Genomic DNA, 22500 nt, shown 5'->3' with positions numbered 1-22500 from the left:
TCAGCCCACCCACCTTTGTGATGTGTGGAGGTTTGGGGCGGGGCCAGCCCTCCCACCTTTGTGATGTGTGGAGGTTTGGGGCGGGGCCAGCCCTCCCACCTTTGTGATTGTAGAGGTTTGGGGCGGAGTCAGCCCTCCCACCTTTGTGATGTGCGTGGTGGTCGTGGTGCTGTTGTTCTCTGAAGTGATGGTCTGTGCGCTCATCAAGACGCCAGGCTCCATGTCGCCATTTGCATCGACCTGTACGTGTACACGCACACAAACGTTGCGTTATCTGAAGATACTGGGAAGGAATTTCCACATTTAAGAAAATAAAATGGCAAATGTGCACCGTGACAGAAATAAGTGGGAAAAAAGGGCTGAGCTGGCAGAACTGGGCAGAACGAGGGCTGTGTACCTCAGAAGACTCATACGTGATGGTCTTGGTCTCGGTGTGGATCACGGACACTTCTTTGGTCACCACGGCCTTCTCTGGCTCTTCGGACTGCTGCGCAAGTCAGAGGCAGAGAGGAACAAGTTAGCATTTAAACCACACCCTTCATGCAAAAACCACCCAGCTGTATCCAATGCTCTTCAGTTACTTAAACAACCTAGCAGGGGTTTAAAGGGGGTCGTCCTCCCAAAATGCCTCATCGGTCTGGAGAAAAAGGAAGTGAGGTAAATATAAAGGTGATGTGCTCTTTTATGAAGAGGCTACAGGTACTGCCAGTGCACGCCAAGTGAAATGGCGGCGGTAGTTCTGACTAATTGTGCTTTTGGTGTTAATCCTATAGGATTGTTGGACTACCGACATTAGTGTTGTTTACTTTCAGTGCATAAAATAAACAACAACAACAGTAACGATGTCACGCAGAACACATGCCACAACATGCACTGCTGAAACAGCACAAGCTCAAGGTGACACCATGCACAACACAGCATGCTCGCAACTGTAACGCAGCTTCTATTCACCACGGCGACAGCAGTGCGGCTCGCTTCTGAAGATCGTGTAGAGGCGGTTGTGTGGTCATGCAGACGTGCGCCCGGTGATCGCACGCTTGAGTTTGGAAACGAGATCAGGAGTGAACGTGACAAAACCCCCCAAACGAGTCCAGTGTTAGACAGAGCTGGTGCCCGACGCCGGAGAAACGCGGTGCTGTTAAACCACCTGGGTCCGTCGCAGTTGGGTTACCTCGAGCGTCTCTGTTTCCTGCTTTGTCCTCCCTACTTCCTGTGGGACCTGTTCCACTTCCCTGTCACCTTTCGCTCCTGATCCGGACTGGATCTCGGCCTGCTCTTGGTTTTCGTCGCACAGCGCGTGCGGCGGCGCGTGGCCGTCCAGCCTTACAGAATCTTCTTCTTCCCCTTTCCATACAATGCATTCGGTCTCCTCCTGAGCCTGTTCCACGTGGTTACCCCCCCGACACGACGACCCAAACCGCACTGCACTGGCACTCTTCCCCAACCCGGTCAGCTTGCTCTCACCGTGTGTACCTGGGTTTGCTCCTTCCAGCTCACCGGTGTGTGAATCAGCAGACTGACCAACACGAAGCACCTTCCAATTCTCCCTGTCTAGCTGTTCGGTGCCCATCTCCTCTGAATTCTCCTCCTCATTCGCTGCTGCAGCCTCAGACAGCTGGCGTTTCCCATCGTTTTCCTGCCCTTCTTCTTCTGTTTTCTCTTCCACCGCCAGCGGAGCGGAAAGGTCTTTGCTCCCAACCTCTGCGATGTACGTCTGAGGTTTGCCAGCAGAGGGTGCTGCTGCGCCAGCTTCCTTACTCACTCGGGCTCCCGGCTCTTCGCTCAGACCCGTGGCTGGGCGTTCATCTTCAGTACGTGACCGGTGTGTGTCGCTCTCGCCGGCCGGCTCCGAGACTGCGGCTTCAAGCGCCGCCACATCCTCAGCCAAGCCGCACAGGGGAGCCGGATGGGTCTCCCAGACACTACCTTCCTCCCTCATGGCACCTCTTGGTGTTTCAGCCCTCGTCACGGCTGCTGATAACTCCGCCCCCAGGGCCCCCGAAGAGGGTGACTCCGCCTCACGAAGCTTGGAAGGGGTCCGCTGCACATCATGAGTCTCATACAGGAACAAACTCTGATTCCTGGAAGAGGGCGGTCCCTCCTCCCAAACCTTGTAAGAGGGTTGCTCCGCCTTCCTAGCCTCATAAAGGGGTGAGCCCACCTCCCGAGCCTCGCCAAGACGTGACTCTTCCTCCTGACCCTCATAAAGCAGAGGCTGTCTCTTCACACTCTCTGCTTCATCCTCTTCCTCCGGCACTTCCTCTACGACTACGGTCTCCCCCTGCCGGTCACATGAGCACTGCGAGAGATAAATAACGCTTTACGCCCTCGTCTCCCAAATCTTAAACGAATGTCCTTTAAATCTTCCTGCCACCGCTAATAGCTGTCAGTTAAACTCAATGTTACGTCCCGGCCAGAAATAGGACACTTCTATATTTGGATGACAAAAATAAATATACAAAGATGAGAAACGTTCTGAAAGTGAACAGACCAGGGAGGGGGGTGGGTGGCGACCAAGCCCCATGACCTAAGAAGGGCGCAGCTCAAACCGTACATCGGACAGACCGTGCCAAACACGGTGAGCGTGAACCGCGGCCACTAGGACCCAGTGTGTTATCGGTCTTCTCGCTGACCTGCTGAGTTTGTTCAGCGCCTGTCTGAAGCGGACTGTGCTAATGCTAAGCTCTCACGGCCAACGGCCAGCTGGAGCCATCTTCCACACATGAATGCTCACCACGCCAGGGTCTACCGTGAGCTCCCGTGAACACGGCTGGAAGCTCTTAAACAGAATGATGGACCTTACTTCAGAGGAGAGCGGAAAATCGACGCTAGCATTTCATTTCCAAACATTACTTATCGTCAAAAGTGCTGAGTGCGTTTAATGTTGATGTTGCATTTAAAAGACTTTGTCAAATAAATAATAGATATGACTTATCTGATTCTGAATATAGTAGACAGATTTATTATTATTTTCCTAACATTGTTGTTGTGTGGCAGTATCAGACACATACACACACACACACACACACACACCCACACCCACACACACATCACAAACCAAGCAGATGGAAGTTAAATGAGATGTACTGCCTAAAATACAATAATCAAGGGTTTAGCTGAACGTGCTCCACTGATATCATTATATATCATTTCATGCCAAGGCCAAACTTTCCTGGCTTGCCTTTAAAACACAAACAGTTGAGATGATAATTTAAGAAGCCATACTGCTTTAACAAGAGCAGTTCAGATCGGCCAAGCCGTCCGGACGTTGATAGCTACCATCTTGACCTTCTGGTTTGGTCAGCCGATAGGAATGGCTCCGGTCACAGCCCGTGAGATGGGGCCAGTGGGTGACATCTGAGTGATACCACCACTGCAGTGACTGGACGGCTCTTAGTGATGGAGGGAACCGCCCGTGTTGGACTGCACCCGTTTTCTGCCAGACCTCACGGCAGGGTAGAATTACTGTTCTCTTGCACTACAGGCTTTGTGAATATTACTCCTCTGTTCTATTTGGACCTCTCAGCGTCGAAAGTAAGGATAGCCCCCACATTTCAGATCATCTCCATCAACTGTCCTGCTTTCTTCAAGTACCTCTTAATCGTGATGGACTATGCAAGTGATGGTTTCAGACTGGACTGTTTCTGGGTCAGAGGAACATTTCCTGACATGGACCTCCTGTTCAGACAACTGGCAAAAGGCCAATTTACCCACAAGCATCCACCCAACGTACAGAACAGAGCTGAAACTAAAAATGTTTGCTCTAAACCGTGCTATGGTTTATCCTGAACCACTGTCTAATTGTGCGCATGCTTAAAAGAAGTACCACAAAAACTACACAGCTAAATAGAGTAGAGCACTCATGGGAACATTGATATTTTTGCCCTGAATCTGAAAATATCTTTGGGCAGACGAGCAAGCATTTCCTGAGGGTTGTTTTCACACCCCGCAGCTATCACCACACATCTGTGACATCATCTTGAAGGTATTCGGTGCTTTTTCGGTAGTGAAACCCAGTAGATGGTGAGGAGTGAGGGAATTGCACTAGCTTCCTTTCACCACCATCTGTTCTTTTTCCAGATATGGTCATTAAATCGAAACATCGCCAAAGATCACGGGTACTGAAACGAGCAGAGACTCAGAACCGACGACACACGTGGACAGCGTAGCACCGGCGGAGGTTTTGGCGGTACCTTAGTGGACTGCGACTCAGGGAGCTCTGGTTTCTCCTCCGAAACATCCTGAGAGGGTTCTGCTTTGGCGTCTTGTGTCTGTAATGAGGAAATGGAGATATCACACGTCAGCGATGTCTACACAGTTGGCAAGGTTGAGCCCAAGGTTGCAGAAGGTTGCGGGTGGGGAGTGCACAGGGTCCTTACGGGAGACTGGGTGGAACATGCAGACCAAAAGGAAATGAGAAATCGCTTGAGATATGGGAAACGCCAAAGGAAAGACCAAACACTCCTGGACTGATCTGCACATAGCAAGCTTTTTTAATCAGCGTAGGGAATAAAACACTTACTCAGCCACAGCGACGCCCCTTATTTACAGAAGAACATAAAACTCCAGTACTAAATTTGTTCACAACACGGTCAACAAATGCTTACTTACTTTTAGGGAAATTAGAAGTGTTATTACACTCTGTAGCAAGCCAAAGTTGTTCAACCAATGAAACAAGCTCTACTAATCCAAAAAGGAAACTGCAAGCCGGTTGCTCAATGAGTCATTTAATAGCAAGAGGAACGTCTCCCTTCACTCTTCACTCAGCATGCATGTGCTGGCCTTCCTAGGCCAAGCGAGGCGGCCCTCAGGCACGCTGGCTTTTACTTCCTGGGAGTGTAAGAGGGGTTCTGTCGTGGGTGCGGCATCCCATGGCGAAGCACGGGGCGGAGGAGTGCAGGGCCATCGCTCCCATTCGCTGTCTTCCGGCAGCTTGGGATGCGTCTCCAAAAACGACCTCTTCAGCTCATTAAGGTCTGCGTGCCTCTTGAGGAGCTCTTCCGGGTTGCCAGTTTCCTGTTCCGCCAATTACAACCCAGGGATGGGATGAAGGGGCGGGGCATTCAACATTTGGTGTTTAGATTGGCTGACAGGAGTAGTTTCAGTTAGCGTTACTACTGTGGTTGTGAGAGGGTGAGGTTAATGCCTGCTTCAGGGGTCACGTTTGTCCAGCATCATAATAACATGCTAAACTGTAACTTGACAATGTCATGCAAGAAAGGACTTACTCATCACATCCAACTCTCACACATACAAATCAGTTTCCTCCTTCAACCACTGTTTGTCAGTTGGAATTCACAAACACATACCAGCCAGAATTCACAAACCCACACCATTAGAAACCTGCTGTTCAGTTCTGTATGTTAAAATACAAAAGGATCATTGTTTTGTGTAGTGGTTGGGTAAGGGAAGGTGTAGCCACAAAAGGTTTAGTTCTAGAACTATCTACAGGTGTAGGCGAACAACAGACTTAGAACTCGTGTGGTTTCTTCCCATGCACACAAGTCACACTCCAAGTCCAAACACAAACACATACTGCACTCTGTTCCATTCCAGCATCTGGTGCTTTTTACAAACCTCCAACATGAGATTACTGTGTTTGGCAAAGACATTTTCTCCCTTTATCCATCTGATGAAACTACTCTAGATAGAGAGGGAACAAAAGTTAGGAAAAGGGCCGTTCACGTCTGTCAATACAGGAAGACACGGGGCGGGGGGTCCTCAAAAAAAAAAAAAAAAAAACGAACTAAAATTCACTGCTCAGAACGTTTGCAGATGCAGTCCCACGTCTTACCGAGCAACACAAACGTTAGGCAGCATGATGAGGAATGAGAAACACGACGGAATCATGACAGCATTCCTCATGCAAAAATCAGTAAACGGAAAGGTGGAATTGTGTCAACATTTGCGTCTCTCGACGTTCCAGTGGAGTACCTGTGTCATTGGGTTCGGCTCGTCCTCTAGCTCGGACTAAACGTCAAAGCCAAGCAATGTCAAGGTGAGAGAGCAAAGATTAACTCGTTAAATCAAAACCTGTGAACCGTTCGTTTTATTCTTAATCCCATGGACCACTAATCTCATGGAGGTAGATTAGGTGAAGCTAAAACGACATCAGGAAAGGTCGGAATATCCAGCTGCGCACTCATGCGGTAGTGGTGATATAGGCGACCCGTTGACGTCCACGCACCTCGGTTGCAGTTGTGTCACCATCGCAGTCAAAATCTGTCTGCTCGCTGTCCGTCTGCCTCGGATAAGACAGACCGGGAACATTTCCGTCGGAAAGCAGTGGTAGAGGAGAGAACCCGTCACTTTAGAATGCCGATTCTCGTAATTCACAGAACAGGAGAGCAATGGAACATCACACTCATGAATGGAGCAAGGCATGAGGTCCAGTGTGAAGTGGAAAATGTCTTTAACACAGTATCGCATAACAGTCTAAAAAAGAAAACTGTTGCATCTAGATTTGGATCTATGCTGAGAGACGTCTAAATGAAACGCTAATATACTATATACTAAATAAAACATGCCACATATTGCAGTTAGCTTCTGCATTATCTATGCGTTCATCCATTTCTCACTTTCATCGCTCTACTTGTAGGGCTGATGTACGTTCAAAAGCCTCGCAAGATGGTTGAAAGTTTAAATAAAAATATCACAGAAACTATGAGTCAGCCATGGTGTAGGGATTGTAGCATGCACTCAGCACTGTAACAACGCTGTCCACGTTCACGGGCTTCAGAGAGGCGCTCTGATCCACTGCGGGGAGGCCCCATTCATGCATGGCTTCCAGAAGTTTCCTTCTGGCTTCCAGATGCTCATTTGTGCTCTCAGCGGCTGACGCCTAAGCCGACCGGCTCGGCGTCCCCTTCACATTCCAGGGCAGGAAAGCAGCCCTGGAATATCGTGCTTCCGCTGGCCTGGGCTCTCTCATGCCAAACCGGGCAGCTCCGCTTTCTCCATCAGCGAGGACTGAATGAAGGCGGGGTCTGTTGCCACGGGCAGCGTAAGGGAACACGGACTGTGCTGAGTTTACACAGGCTGCCTGGTGTTTACACAGACCATGTTCCGTTTATACAGGGACGCGACGGAGGCATTTCTGCTGATATTCAGGCCTCGTGCATACGGGTCTGGAAGCCGAAAGAGACGCAGGATGGTGAGATGATCGCCGTGAAGCGAAACACAATGAAGGAGATGGAACACAGGGGTGGGGAAGTAGGATGCCTATGTTTCCATGACGATTCACAGGTTTTATGTGATGATCCAAACCAAGAGAGACATGGCCCAGGTCTCACCAGGTCCGGATTGTTGCAGTCTCTCTCACACGCGTGCGCGCACGCACACACACACACACACACACACACACACACACACACACACACACACACACACCTCATCATCGGAGCTGTCCTGGAAGCCGCCGGCGAGCGAGGCGCCGAGCGAGGCCGCCCGGGGCTCCAGGTAGCAGAGGCACAGCGCCAGCGGGAAGGAGAGCGTCAGCGCGTATGGCACCGAGAACGACGTGGAGAGGAGGAAGAAGAAGATGAAGAGGAAGCACGGCACGAGCGACGGCGACCTGATGGGCAGGAAGTGCTGGAAGCTCTGGGGCAGGAGGCGCAGCTCCGACAGGTCCGGGAAGCTCAGGTAGCCGTCCTCGTCCAGGAGCGAGGACAGGTCCGGCAGGTGCAGCGAGAAGGAGAAAAGCGTGCCGCTCCTGGCCCCGCGGGGCTCCGGCGCCAGCTTGCGGGCGGTAGGGGGGAGGACTGGTCCCGCCGACGACGCGCGCGGGCGCTGGCCGCCCGCCCCCCGCCTCCGACGCACCTTGGTGGCGAGGAGAGGAGTGGAGGGGAGGGAGCGCTTGGAGCCCAACGGCTCCGGGGAGAACAGCTGGAGGGGGCGCTGGGGAGACGCAGGGGAGACGGGGAGGAGCGCGAGACGGCGACGGGGACGAGGACGTGGTCGAACGTACGTGGGAACGTGAGCGCGACACAGGGTCATAAGAAAAGAAACGCACGACATGTTAGTCAAGGACGCAGCAAGACTTGATCTGTAAACACCATGTCGTCTACACACATCATTACTCCAGATTGCTGTGTCACGGTTATGCTAACGTATACTAGCATGACCTCCACACCATGTATAATTCATAACTTATGTATCATACTATATGTGCTTTATACTATAAAAGCCACAGTGTTTAAAGGGAAGAATTTTATTAGGTTTAGGGTTACATGGTGTTCCCAGGATGCTGTGTCCCTTTAAGGAATCTCAGCCTTTAAGGATTTAGGGCCCACACAGATGAAGAAGGAAGAGGTCTGAGGGAAGGGTGGTTACCTTGGCAACGGGAGAGGGAGGAGCTGGTTCGGATGTCTCTTTAGCAGCTGTGCTCCCTTCCTCCATAGCTTTCTCTCCGTCCGCCATCTTCTCCGGCGTTGCCGTGGTGACGAGGGTACCCGTGGCAATGGCAGGTTCTGAGTCCCGCATCAGGTTGTCACTGTTGGCCGTTGTTGGAGCTGGGAATAAAAATTGAAGCTTGTAAAGGACCTGCAAGGGAACAGTGCATCATCTCCAAACAACACGAGGCCCACTGGCCACTAGTGAAGCTGCAGTGACTAGATTTAGGATATGTTTTACCACACCACTAAAAACTGACTCTCTTCGTGCACAAAGAGAGAAAACTTTTCTGCTCGGTCACGACTCATTATTTGATTTCCTTGAAGAAACTGACCGGCTCTGACATGCTGACTAGGATGAAACTATTAAACAGCAAACTCTGGAAAAATGCCCACCTATGTCCACAGACAGGCTACGGGAGGTCGTGTGCCGTTTGCTGGCCAAACGTTGGACTTGCGGGGCAGGACGGTTGATCTGGGAGCTGGCCCGGCGTGTCTGGGCCTGCGTCCGCCCGCTGTAGCGGAACTTGGAGCCCAGGGACAGGAACTTCTTAGGAGGAGCCTCAGGAGACACCAGCCTAGGGGAGACGCACCGAGGACCAGCGATCAATAATCAGTGGGAATGGGCTGATATATCGGGCCACGATGTGCATCATATGATAAAACAAACCGCTTGCACAGTCGGCTGTCTGCCAATTGTTTAAGAAAAGACAACGGTTTCATGATAATACAAAAATCAAGAAAAAGATGACATTGACAAAAAATTAAGTCAGATTAGTCTGAGGAAATGTCATAAATGAACTGTTTAGTATGAAGTGAGTGTAAACATATATGAGCATATGTAATTTATTGAAGCAGAACAGGTATTTTTTCTGAACTGTCAGCTATCAGTATGACATCAGCTGATCCCAAAGTGGGTGACGAGTGCCCTATTTGTATTGGAGCTCTACTGGTTAAGTTTAGTTTGGAATTTAAAAAGTCTGACAGACAATATAAATACTTCATTTACGGCAGTGGGCAGCCACAGAGCGACTTACGCGCGCATATATATATATATATATATATATATAAATAAAACTCTCTCTCTCACAGTATGCTATCTAGGAATCAAATGCCCTTTGGTTTGCTTGCCCCATGCCCCACTAGGTGAGTTACTGGTGCACCATTAGTAATGCACAGGTAGTTAAGATCACGTGTTAAGATTATCTTATCTGAGATCGAGAGAGTGTTCGGTGCGATGCTCGCTCTACCATTCGGTGATGACCTGGCCCTGACTTGTATATTGGTTTCACGCATCTTCTCCCCCGTTAGGGTAAGTCAATTAACCCGTTTCGCTTAAGCGGTTCTTTGCATTTACCTGAAAAAGGTGTGATGTTCCACGCAGACCTTCCACAGTCTCTTTGCTGCTTTGTGGTTGGGAAGCTTGAAGCCAATTGTGCTCTCAAACTGCTCAAGCTAAAAGGAACAGAGAGGAAGGAGGAAGAGAGGAAGAGAGGAAGAGAGGAAGGTGTCTGTCTCCAGCAATGTACCAGAGTGCTAAATCATGGCAGAAAAAAACCCAAACCCGTCACAGTTTCAATCTGGAGCATTCCGTGTAAGCCCTCCCACCTCTCCGGGCCGGATCTTGATGTAGAAGTTGTTCCTCTTGTAGGATATCTTGAGGATTTTGGGCCAGGCAAAGCGGTTGATGCGCAGTCGGTCTCTGTAGATGAGCAGACCACTGGCGCACACACCCAGCATGATCTCCACACCCTCCGAGTCCTGACCCCGTCAACACCACAATGAGACAAAACAACAATGAGACAAAACAATAATCAGATAAAGCAATAATCAAAGAGACCACAATCAACAAAAAACACTTAAAACTCATAGATGGATGGATGGCTGGATGGATGGATGGATGGATGGATGGATGGATGGATGGATAGATAGACAAGCATCACCCCAGCTCAGTGTCATCAATCTGTCTCTGTGTAAAGCCATGAAAGGGAGACTGGGCCACACAATTATAGGAACAGTTGATGAATTACATCTTCAAACAAATCTGAATTAAAAAACACTTGAGTAAAAAGCCAATTTAAGAAAGATTTCTGTCTGATTTAACCAATAATTTAACCTGATTTAACCTGTCGCTTCAGAAAAGCTGAACATGAGGGCACTACTGGCCAGGGAGTTTATGCAGAACCAGATGTGCTGTCCCCATAGAAACGTTCACGGGGTTGAGCCACGACTACCAGTAAAGGCAATCAGCAAGGTGCAGGGGACAGGCTTGGGCAGCAGTTACGACACGGTAGCTAACGATGACAGACATTAATTACGAAGCTGTGTACCAGGCGGTGCCTGGGTGCCTGTGCACGACATCATGCCTATGTCCTGCTGAGGCCTGGGCCAAGCAGACAGCACTGTCCTGTAGACAACGTCTGCAGACAGGGCGCTACAGTGTAGACCACAGGGGGACCAACACAGCGGCTAACACTGCAATGCAGCATGCAGCCAATGAGACGCACTTCTGCTTAGCATCTCACTCGTGCAGAGGACAAACACAAGCACATGCACGCGCACACGTGCACGCGCACGCGCGCACGCACACACACACACAAAAGCATATTTACAACATGGAATCATGTCAATACATCCCAGGCAGGAGACACAGACCAAGTCAAATGCGCATCATGTAGATAATATCTGCATGTATCACAAATACATATGCGAAACATCCAACGCACGCACAGACACACACACGCGCACACGCACAACGCACAGCTCGCTAGGGTCTTACCTCTTCTTTAGCTGCTGCTAAGCTTTCAGAGAGTCTCCCTACCAACTACGTCATTGATGAGGAGGGAGGGAGGGAGAGAGAGAGAGAGACAGAGACAGGTTGCGCAGAGCAGCCACAGCCAATAGCAGGATGGAAAGGATCTGTACATTTGCATACAGGCAGGTCAAACGCCTACACACGTTTCTTTTCACTCAGTTGTGGCAACCTTCGATTTACAAGTTAACAACCCGGATTATGTGTCTGTGAATAAAAACGTAGTGTTTTTTTCACCTTTAGGAAAGTTCTGTAACCAATATGGATTTTCAATAGTAGAAAATTCTGATAATTGATAATGTCAGCCGATATCATTTCAGATGGTCAAAAATGAAACAAGACTCCAATCATTTAATTAATCAGTGGCTGAAATTTCATTTCAAATACAGCTACCACTTTTCAATTGTCATGCTCTTAACTGTCAAATTTCTTAAACTCAAAACAGTGACAGCTCAAATGTCATAAAACAGGTCGCTTCTAAATAACCTTCTAACATAACCTTTAAACAGGCAGAGTAGCTGCTGTGTTCAGGTGATGTATGGATTTCACATGTTCACGTGATGGTAAGGCAAGGTGAGTTAGAAACATTTATTTTTACCTGACCGTGTGATTGTTGTTCACAATACTATCAGATTCCTAAATGTAGTTTTCTTATATTGAAAGATGGCATGATAACAACTTTTCTGTACTGATCTGATAACAATATCTTGCATTTGAATATCACCCGATAGTGTTAATGATTTGATATTTATTTTCATTAAAACCCCTGCGGAGCTGTGGTTCAGTTGAATAGCTGAAACTTAAGATAGTTGTGGATTTTTTTGTGTGAGATAACTCCCGAAATTTACACTATAGTTTGTCTCCTTTTTCTCATTATTGAATGCAACTGTAATTTTGCCTCAACACTGACACTATGATTCATCCTCTTGTGCAATCTATCTGCTACACACCCCACACACGTGTGAGCAGACAGTGGCTATAGGTACTACCAGTCACGCTTCACCTCTGCTTAAAACCAACAGAAATATGATGATAACAATTACAAGATGCTTATTCTTTTTAGCTGAAAAAAATACCCTATGGACAGAGCTGGCTGAAGTTTTTTCTCCATTTTTACATTTTGTGTTTCCATATACTTAAGCTATAGAGTAATTCCCTTCCAGAATTTAGAGAAGTGGGTACTTTGCTTGCTATTCTTTCCCTCCTCTCTGGCTCCGTGTCTGTCGGAATGTTGTCTTTTTGTCTCCTTTCCTTGACTCTGAACTTCCTTCACTTCATAGCCAAACTGGAAAATCATTATTTGTTTTCTGAAAGAATGTATTAATAAACGAATGACTCCTGATCTAGAGATATATGGTGGTGAACAGAGCTAAGATGTTATTTGGTTTCATTTGATTTAATTTAAATGCTCCCACTAGAAGGCAGATATCCTGTTCCTCCATACAGGGTTATTAAAACTACTTGATAGCAATACAAGTCATCACATGGGCGTGAGTGCATGAATATTTGCGTTTGAACATAATAGTTAATAATTAAAATGTTAAGAAAATTCCAGTTAAACTCCAGTTAAACATACCCTGGTTATCATCACGTGACCTGCTCAAACCACCCTGGCTATCATCACGTGAACTGCTCAAACCACCCTGGTTATCATCACGTGACCTGCTCAAACCACCCTGGCTATCATCACGTGAACTGCTCAAACCACCCTGGTTATCATCACGTGACCTGCTCAAACCACCCTGGCTATCATCACGTGAACTGCTCAAACCACCCTGGTTATCATCACGTGACCTGCTCAAACCACCCCGGTTATCATCACGTGACCTACAGTGTGAAGCTGCAAAGCACTGCTGTGCTATTTCCAGGCTGGACTTACGATAGTATCAGAACGGTTTCCACTTCGATTTACAGTACATTTACAAACACGTCATCGTGCTTTATTGGTGGGATTTCCATCGGCGCTGATAAATCTTCCAAAACGTAATATCGGCTGGTTTTATCAGAATAATGATGCATCCATCGGGCCCTAGTTTGTACCATTTGCCACTTGAGTGCACATTTCGAGAACTGACAGCAAATGTAGGAATGTACATCTTTAAAACATTTTTAACTGATGTTACACTCATATCGCGTTACATTTCAGCAGGTGCTTGAGTGAAATGCTGCATTCTTTGTCACATGGTCAGCGGTATTTGTGTCAGGTAGTCCCCACTGTCATGCAGAGCAGTAAGCACCAGGACAGAACCACAGCACAGACACTGGTACCACAGAGGGCGGCACGATATATTGCTCCTTAATCATTATTGTGATATTGTGCTTTGCGAAAGCAATATTGCAGAAAGCTGCAAAAGTATCCTGTAAAATATATCTACTAAATCTACATTTTAAATCACACTATACCTGGTCTAGTAAATGTCACGACTGGCCATCTTCATAGCGTCCCTGTCTCCATGGTTACACTGTCTCGTGTCTTTGTGTTGCTTTACTGCCTTGCTGTGGTTCTGTTCCTTTTCTCCGCCCCTCATGGGTTGCACCTGTGTCTAGTTAAGTCCTTATTACCCTGTGTGTGTAAACCCTGCCTTTGTGCCTGTGTGTTTGCTGGGTATTGTAATCCTGGCCTCTGTGAGTTAAGTCTAGCTGCTGTTTGTGTGATTCTTAGCCTGATTGTAATTCTTAGTTGTTTGTGTTTATCCTAGCCTTGTGTTTACCCTGACTTGTTTTCCTAGACTCTTTGTTATAGCTTCATCCCCTGTTAGTCATTGTGTGTTTTTGTTTCATTTAGTTGCTCATGTATTCCTGGATTCTGTTCAAATGACTATGACTCAGGATTTGCCGATAATAGATCTCGCTCTTCTCCACATGTGTCCGCCTCTCAGTGTTACAATAAATAGAAATAATTTTGGTCAGTAAATCTGTTCAAAAGAGCAGTCTTTAGTCATATCTCAGACTGAAATAACATGGGGCCCTAGTCCAGTGTGAGGTACAGTCACTCATCACACGCATCTGCAACACATCACTTTGCACACTTTGTGGGCACACTTCTTTAGTGCAGTGTGTAGATGTACACTTTTAGCACACTCTACCAAAACACTCCACCAGAACACTCTTCCAGCACACTCTTCCAGCACACTCCACCAACACACTTCCATTAGCACACTCCACCAGCACACTTCATTAGCACACTCCACCAGCACACTTCATTAGCACACTCTTCCAGCACACTTCATTAGCACACTCCACCAGCACACTTCATTAGCACACTCCTCCAGCACACTTCATTAGCACACTCCACCAGCACACTTCATTAGCACACTCCACCAGCACACTTCATTAGCACACTCCACCAGCACACTTCATTAGCACACTCCACCAGCACACTTCATTAGCACACGCCACCAACACACTTCCATTAGCACACTCCACCAGCACACTTCATTAGCACACGCCACCAACACACTTCCATTAGCACACTCCACCAGCACACTTCATTAGCACACTCCACCAACACACTTCCATTAGCACACTCCACCAGCACACTTCATTAGCACACTCCACCAGCACACTTCATTAGCACACTCCACCAGCACACTTCCACCACACTCCAGCGCTCTTCACTAGCACACTCTGTTACTATGCTGAGTTTGGACAAAATTCTAATTCATCTGTCTTACTGTAGTGGAGTCTCATACATTCCCTCTACTCTCTCATGTCTCACTCTGATCCACTCACACATCAGACTCTCACTCTCTCTCTCTCTCTCTGACTCAGCCTCTCTCTTTCTGTAATTCAACGTCTGCCTTCTTATATTTTCTTATACGCACATGTGCATGTGCACACACATACATGTGCACACGCACACACATACACACACACACTTTACCTTGGCATGATGCAGATCTACTCCATACATGGACAGCTTTTTGGCATTTTCCAGAAACAGCATCTCTGCCTCAGCAGGAGTCATTCCTCTGAAAACAGAGCGAGAGAGAGCGAGAGAGAGAGAGAGAGAGAGAGAGAGCGAGAGAGAGAGAGAGAGAGAGAGAGTGAGAGAGAGCGAGAGAGAGAGAGAATTGTATTCAAGTGATGTTATTACACAACACAATCCTCTGGCAAACGTATATTTAAAAACCTGAGGGCAGGAAGCCATCTTTTGTGTCTAACAAAGGGGCTAAGAACATTAATCAGCAAAATGTCTCATTAAACCCGAGTGGAGTGTATGAGTAATGTTGGTACATTTATATAAACCCACCAGCTGACAACGCGCACACACACAATCCTTGCTTGTGTTTGAGCCTCTATAGACTCCTAGCAGGACAAAGCAGTGAACTGTAGCTCGACACTGGGACGCTCTGCAGGGCTCAGTGTGACTTTGTGGGACCAGACATTCATGTGCGCTCATCCGTCCATCCAGGAATGAATGGGGGGCCTGTGCTTTCAGCCAGACGAGAGATGAAACGCCGGGTCCCTCCGTGCTGACCCCCGTGCCCCGGCCCTCTGCGCGCCCCGCGTGGCCAACCCCCACAAAGCACTGGGACATGGCTACGGCTTCTGCTTTAGAGCTGCATCCGCCCTCAGCGGTAGCAATATTAGCGTAGCGTTTTAGCCATATGGTACATAACGGTACCTGTTCGTCTGTTGGATTAGGGTTGTTATATTTGGATTTTCTACACAAACCCAGTGGATTTCAGGTTCAGTATGTTTTCCTGTATTACACATTGCTTTTCTATTGTTTGTGTTTATTGTTTATCTTGCGTCATTTTTGTCCAGACATAAGTGCAGCTGTCTGTCTGAATTCTCTACATAAGTGTATGCAAATTTAAATTTGATGTATTCCTGTGCATTAGACGTTAGTTTTCTTTTGCCTGAATTTACACTGGTTGCCCCCGCACTGTGGACGTGGTTGGGAGCAGCTCGTGCGTCTCAGGTTGCTACGGGCGATGGAGGCCGGCGTTCTGCTCACTTGTAGTTGCGGTGCAGGTCCGTGACTTTCTCCTCCAGCTCTCTGGTCTGGTTGGGGGCGAGGCGAAGGTCACCGACGTAGTCGGCGCACAGCTCGGGATCGTGGTCGCCCAGCTCGGACTGGGCCACCAGGGAGCCCAGGAGGGAGTGCGTGGCAAAGGAGCAGGGAAGCCGCCCGGACACCACGTCGTCTCGGAGCTGCAGGCACAGATTGTACCTGAGTAGGAGAAAGGGAGACAAGCAAAGCGAGAGAAAGAGAGAGAAATAAAGACCGAGCAAGGCCGGCACACGCTGTTTACTAATACTGAAGTTCGTGGCATGCAAGATGCAATGGCAATGATAAAGACAGTAAAGTCAACTGTTTGTATGTGTGTGTGTGTTTGTGTGTGTGAGGCCCTAAAGCCTCGCCTAGTGATGGGGTGAGCACAGTGCCCTAAAGCCTCGCCTAGTGATGGGGTGAGCACAGTGCCCTAAAGCCTCGCCTAGTGATGGGGTGAGCACAGTGCCCTAAAGCCTCGCCTAGTGATGGGGTGAGCACAGTGCCCTAAAGCCTCGCCTAGTGATGGGGTGAGCACAGTGCCCTAAAGCCTCGCCTAGTGATGGGGTGAGCACAGTGCCCTAAAGCCTCACCTAGTGATGTCCTCACAGAGCTGGGCGGGATCAGGAGGATAGAACTTCACATTAAACCCAAAGTTCCATGGGCCAGCTGATACACACATACACACACACACACACACACACACACACACAAATATAACCATTAGCACCAGTATCACAGGATCTCGACATATTAGTGTCAAAACGACACTAAGCCAGGTGAGATACTTGCACACATTATGTTAGACATTATGGTAGACACCTTCCATGAGCTCATTTTTACAGACACATGCTGGAACAGACGTCAGTGAGCTACCCCTGATCTGTTTCGTTTTTACAGACACATGCTGGAACAGACGTCAGTGAGCTACCCCTGATCTGCTTCTTCAGTTCCTTGGCAGGGTCCATCCAGTTCTACAAAGAAACCACAAACATATGAAGCAACTGAACTCAATTCTCAGTCCCAAGTTACTGGACAGACATTAAAAGGGAAACTAGAGAGAATGGACAGCTCTTGGGTGCTACCTTCTGGTTTTCTGCATCGCGGTAGGTGAGGCCGAAGTAGTCCTTCTCCAGAAGGTTGAGGTGGTCACACACTTTATCAAACAGGACCTGACCTTTGGCCTTTTTCTGTTGACGATATAATGCACAGTGGACGACCACGTTACTAACCCATGTACAAACGTGATGCGACGACATGTACCAATGCGTGCTCGCGCAAACACGCACACGTCTGCGGCATGCATGCAGAAGTGCATCACTTATCTTCTCGCTACTCTCTAGAAGACAAATAAGGACTGCTCAGGGGACTTGTAATTGCATCGTAGAGTGTAAGTGGAATTCTTTATGAAGGGCATCAAACAGTATGTTTAACAGAGGTGATCTGGCTAATTGTGCATAAACCCCACTGTAATTTTAGATAGGAGATCTAACAGCAGGGACAAAGCTGTGTGGCTCAGGGTGAAGCAGCCCGGGATTTGGCTTCTTTGGTGCACTGACTGCATAAACTCGGGCCTGCCGGGGAGTTATTGATTTTCATTCCGTGTTTACTGCTGTGAGCTGACTGGTGGAGAGACTGATGGAGAAGACTGGCTGTGATGGAGAAGACTGGCTGTGATGTGAGGTTCCAGACCTTCTGCTGGGTTGGAACACTTTCAACGGGCGGTTTGTGCCTGCTAGCCCTGTGCCTCACTCCCGGGTCACAGCCTTTGGGCCCCTTTTGGATAGTTTCTTGCAGCTAAAAATCACCACATTGTACATTGGAGAAGTGCGTGTGTGCTCGGACCTGCCCAGAACACCAACACCACGCAGCACCCTCAACGCAGCTGTTCCTGCTATAGCGTTTAGGGCTTCCTCACGCAAGTGAACTCTTTGGAGGGCCGTGGGATTACCGGCAGGAGGTCAAGACAATGCCACTTTACATTTAAAAACACCGCGTCCACCCACTGGGGCAGCTCCCAGTCCTGCCCACCTCCACTGTGCAGGTATAGTCGGAGCCATCTAACAGGGCAATCCTGCACTGCATGGTCTCCAGCCTGTGGATGCTGCCTAGAGACGTCCTGGGAAGTCTGCTGCTCAGGGACTTCTGGGATATGTAGTCCTCTTCTCCAATCTGAGGAAGAGACACAGTGGTGGTTACAGACCACCGTTCGAATGCTTCAGAATTCAGAAGATGGTCAGAAGACGTTTTCTTATTCTTTAGAACAAACATCACAAAACAGTTTTAAATTCAGACCCCATAAACATGGTGTATGCCATTACGTGCATGACATGTACTTAAGCCTCCGAGAATCCAATCAACATACTGTTTTCATTATGCAGGTCCATCAGAGTGCACTTGTATAACCTTTTTATAACCAAATCAAGACCAACAGGAATTCAGCAAATCAAAAATTGTCATGGATCTTAAATGTTTCTAATAGAGAAAAATCTAGAACGACTGTGGGGCAAGACTGTTTTCAATTCACTCCACTGTGAGAGTTTCCTATCTACAATATGACTTTTGACTACATAATCTGTATTCAAACCACAAATGCGCATATTAAAGGCTCAAAATAAGGCAACAGATAGATAGGTGGAGGTCGGAGGTCAGCAAACGCCACACTTGGATTGGTGCAGGAAGTGCTTCAGTACTGCGTGCGTACCAGTGCCACGCACAGGATGATTACTCCTCACAGGAAGTATGCTCTGGTGGAATAACTCTAGAGACTTTTAGGTGACTTAACCCCAGTCCTAAATATATAATACAGTAGGACAAGCATGAAAAGACGCAGACCACCTGGGTTTGACGTGTAAACCCAATAAACAAAAACAAACCTTTTCACTTACTTTACTCTCAATCAAACATAATTAATGTAAACAGTATAAGGTACTTAAAGAAAAAAACCATCATCACAGAAAACCTCAAGGTATGATGGAAATCAGTGTTTTTATATCAATAAAGTATGTCTTCTCTTCCTATTGGCGTACAGTCAATGAAAAGCTAAGGAAGTAGTAACCTTAACAGCTATAAGAACAACACTGTAATAACTACAGCAAAGGAAAAGCAACCCTAGAACTAGCACTAGTGCAAGCAACTACACTGGTAGTGTAACAGCATAGTCATGACAGTCACTTGGTAATGATAGTCCCAACTGGTAAAAGTGTTACTTACGCAAAGTGTAACAGCTGACTGTAACTGATAGTTACATGTTCAAAATTGGTAAGATGAAATGGTAAGACAATAAAATGAACACCGAACGCCCGAAAATCTAAAAGGTGCGGGAAATGGCAATGGATAAACCTCGGCAAACGTTTTACCGAACAAGAATTACACCATAAAAAGATTACAGCATGAATATGTAGGCAGTGCTGATTTCCTAAGTGGTAACATATTAAGTTATAATATAATTCTAAAGGTAGTGATTAACAACAGAGATGTTTATTTGTTTATGCTAACTTGCTCTCATGGCTCCTAATCTCAGAAAGGTTAGTGATTGCTAAGATCCGCCAGCATTTTAAAGGGAAGGAATTTTTTGTGAGACTCCCCTTTAAGACCTCCTCCTGACCAGAAACCTCTGCTGCCAAGAGCTGTTTGCTGTGTAACATCGCTCATACAAGTGCGTTATTAATAGCCAAAGGCTATGCTGTCACACTGAGGACATACGAGATTTGTGGACATCGTGTATATTTTTATAATCTGTTTCTATGGACCAAATCTCAGTGCTGTGACAGTTTGTTGCAGACATTAAGATGACCCGCATGTGAGCGACTGTCTCGGCATGCATCGCCGCATTGATTTTTCACAGCTATCAACGATTTCCGAAAACTTTACAGGTTTTTTTTTTTTTTCACATTCTTAGCAGAAGTGGGCTGCTTGCGATAAATTTCCTGGCACACCTCACTCACTTACATTATGTAGTTTTCCTTAAAGAAGTGAGGCATGTGCACTACACATTATCTACTCGACACATGGTGTGAGTTAGTAAAGTTAAACCGTTCCTAAGCACCGATACTACACACATGCCAAGTGTAAAAGCACAGGGCCTACGCTGACTTGAGCAGAAACGCATAATTGCCATTTGGACCGCCTGTAAAGGGACAGGGTGCAGATGCGACCCGAACGAGCTCACCTGGTGCTGTGGGGTCGAGCAGGGGTCTCCACTTGTGGAAGGCACGCGCGGTTAACTGGGTGACAGACGATCCTACCTGGCTTCTGCCTCCTTGCCTGGGTCACCAGTCATAGCGGTTCACACTGCAAATGGGACAGAGGGGAAACTTAATGCTCCAGAACAATCTACATGGGTGGAAAATTTATATATATATATATTAAAAAAAAAACATCCCTCACGTAGCCTTCCCGTTAAGAAAGTCTGTGTATTGCTTAATTATAGTCGTCTAACTTAATTAATAAAGAGCATAGCTTTCAACACACTATGAGCTACGAGTTTAATAGTGGAGTATTTCTAATATGGATTCTCGTTAGTGGCATCATGAATCTTTGCCACCTGCATCTCTTGAAGACACTGAACTCTCGAAGCTGAACTGATTGGCAGCCTTTCGGGGTGCTTGCTGGGGTGTGTGAGAAACATCCCCACCAATTCTGGCCAATCTCAGACATCTGACATCTCGGCGCTAGCCCACCTTTACTGCCTCGCTCGGCGCTCAAACAAGCTGCCTAGCGTGCGATCGAAGCGCTGGACTCCCAGCAAGCGAAGCACTTTTAAGGTGGCGACAGACGCCACAGGATCTCGGAGAACGGACACCCGCGCTCCAGGCAAAGGCAAATATTCGCGCACGCCGCGGCGCACGCTGCGTGTCGCGGCGCGTGAAGGGGGCCGTCCCGACAGCCACGCACGCGGGCCTGCTCACGCGGTGGCACGCCAGTCGTCGCCACGCGCACGGCCGAGCCCCAGAAGCCCTCGCTGTCTGCAAGGCTAAAGGTGGCATGTCGGGCGGGCGATTTGAGTCTTTCCGCAGCCCCTCCCTGGCTCGTCTCGTTCTCGCTCGCGCCCGCACGTTCACCGAGCTCTGATTTTAGCTCAGGGTGCGTGTGCGAGGCAGTTCACGGGCACGCGCGCATTCTGGAGAGGACTGCGGCATTCCCCGGAACGACATGGCACAAAGATTCCGGGATCGGAATGGGAATGTCAGCACCAGGCCGAGGTTCGTCACTCAGAATACTTTCTGCAGGGCGACAGATCATGTAAAGGACATGGAGGTCCGTGGAATTCATTTCCACCTCCCCGAGACTTCAGAACAAATCTGCTATTGCTGTTCCCACCACAGCACATGAAAAATCACCAAAATGTAAACATTTGACTGTGGTGAATTATGACGACTTAAAATCTAAATGTCCTCACTGCTCAGAGATGGCAAACCCTGGGCTGTGAAGCCACGGTCAGGCGCAGCGGTAGCCGTGCCCTGTGAGAACGTCGGGCCCTTCTCTAGCTGCTGAGGGGCGAACAGCTCCAGCGGAAGGCAGCCACAGCAGAACGGCCAAACTAAACCAGAGGAGCTGGAGTGTGGGAGATGTAGCGATCTATGAGATCTGCTTATTCTCAGGATTAGCGTTGGAGTAGAGGAAAGAGGCCGTATGATCAGAAATTAGGTCAGTCCTCAGAGATTTATTCAAATGTATGGACAGAAGACCTAGAGGCTGAGGAGGGAGACGTAACCACCCACACAATTTCACCCTGATGAGTCTGCAACATCATCATTCTTCCTCTGGTCTTTTAACATTCTGTTTTATCTTTACGCAGATAAACTATACACAGATTTTACACGACTATGATATAAAAACCTAAAAATGCAAACCAGGCATAAACATTTTAGAAATCACATTGGTAGGACATTTTCAAGAGAAGTCATCCAGTCATTATTAAGGAGACCTAGCCTACTGAAGTTCCCCTAGCGACAGCATGTTGTTATGGTAACCCATTGTTTCAACTTAATGAAGTACTGTTGAACTTGTAATTGTGCTCTAGACTGTGCTGATGGCTGAAATCAACTGAGCACAAAAAAACATATAATGATCTGAGAACGTGAAATGATTTCACTTGTACCAGAGCAGAAAATGCTGTGGTGAATTTGATTTTAGGAACATGAGATTTGCATGTATAGCAGAGCAGTCTAATGTGACAGAGATTCCCTTAAAATAACAAAACAAACAATATTCAAAACGTAACTTGTGCCTGATAATGGAAGGAGATTTTTTTTGGTCTGGTAGTACCACACGGTGAAGACGACTCCATCGGCAGT

The 22500-nt window shown here is 47.7% G+C and overlaps 1 protein-coding gene across 18 annotated transcripts in view; it reads right to left on the bottom strand.

The window, feature by feature from the left end:
• epb41l3b (erythrocyte membrane protein band 4.1-like 3b) overlaps positions 1-22500 on the bottom strand; it is a 39715-nt gene that overhangs the window by 5572 nt on the left and 11643 nt on the right. For 6 of the 18 annotated variants that reach the window (XM_081723780.1, XM_081723782.1, XM_081723781.1 and 3 more), the window contains exons 2-20: positions 20373-20494; positions 18233-18373; positions 17287-17391; positions 17133-17175; positions 16795-16870; positions 16166-16381; positions 15086-15173; positions 11170-11214; positions 9999-10151; positions 9748-9845; positions 8787-8968; positions 8332-8510; positions 7390-7896; positions 6188-6241; positions 5578-5643; positions 4194-4271; positions 1172-2299; positions 398-487; positions 142-240 (exon numbers count right to left, since the gene is read on the bottom strand). In XM_081723780.1, the coding sequence (XP_081579906.1) occupies positions 142-240; positions 398-487; positions 1172-2299; positions 4194-4271; positions 5578-5643; positions 6188-6241; positions 7390-7896; positions 8332-8510; positions 8787-8968; positions 9748-9845; positions 9999-10151; positions 11170-11214; positions 15086-15173; positions 16166-16381; positions 16795-16870; positions 17133-17175; positions 17287-17391; positions 18233-18286 (3261 nt within the window). In that variant the 5' untranslated portion in view covers positions 18287-18373; positions 20373-20494. Of the gene's footprint in view, positions 1-141; positions 241-397; positions 488-1171; positions 2300-4193; positions 4272-5577; positions 5644-6187; positions 6242-7389; positions 7897-8331; positions 8511-8786; positions 8969-9747; positions 9846-9998; positions 10152-11169; positions 11215-15085; positions 15174-16165; positions 16382-16794; positions 16871-17023; positions 17176-17286; positions 17392-18232; positions 18374-20372; positions 20495-22427 lie in introns of those variants that run through there. The other 12 variants (XM_081723777.1, XM_081723785.1, XM_081723789.1 and 9 more) reach the window with 9 other exon arrangements.

This window comes from Electrophorus electricus, chromosome 11, assembly GCF_041902795.1.
Source record: "Electrophorus electricus isolate QZ-2024a chromosome 11, ASM4190279v1, whole genome shotgun sequence".
NCBI lineage: Eukaryota > Metazoa > Chordata > Actinopteri > Gymnotiformes > Gymnotidae > Electrophorus > Electrophorus electricus.
Note: the sequence above shows the minus strand (reverse complement) of the source record. Positions and strands in the feature narration are given on the sequence as shown.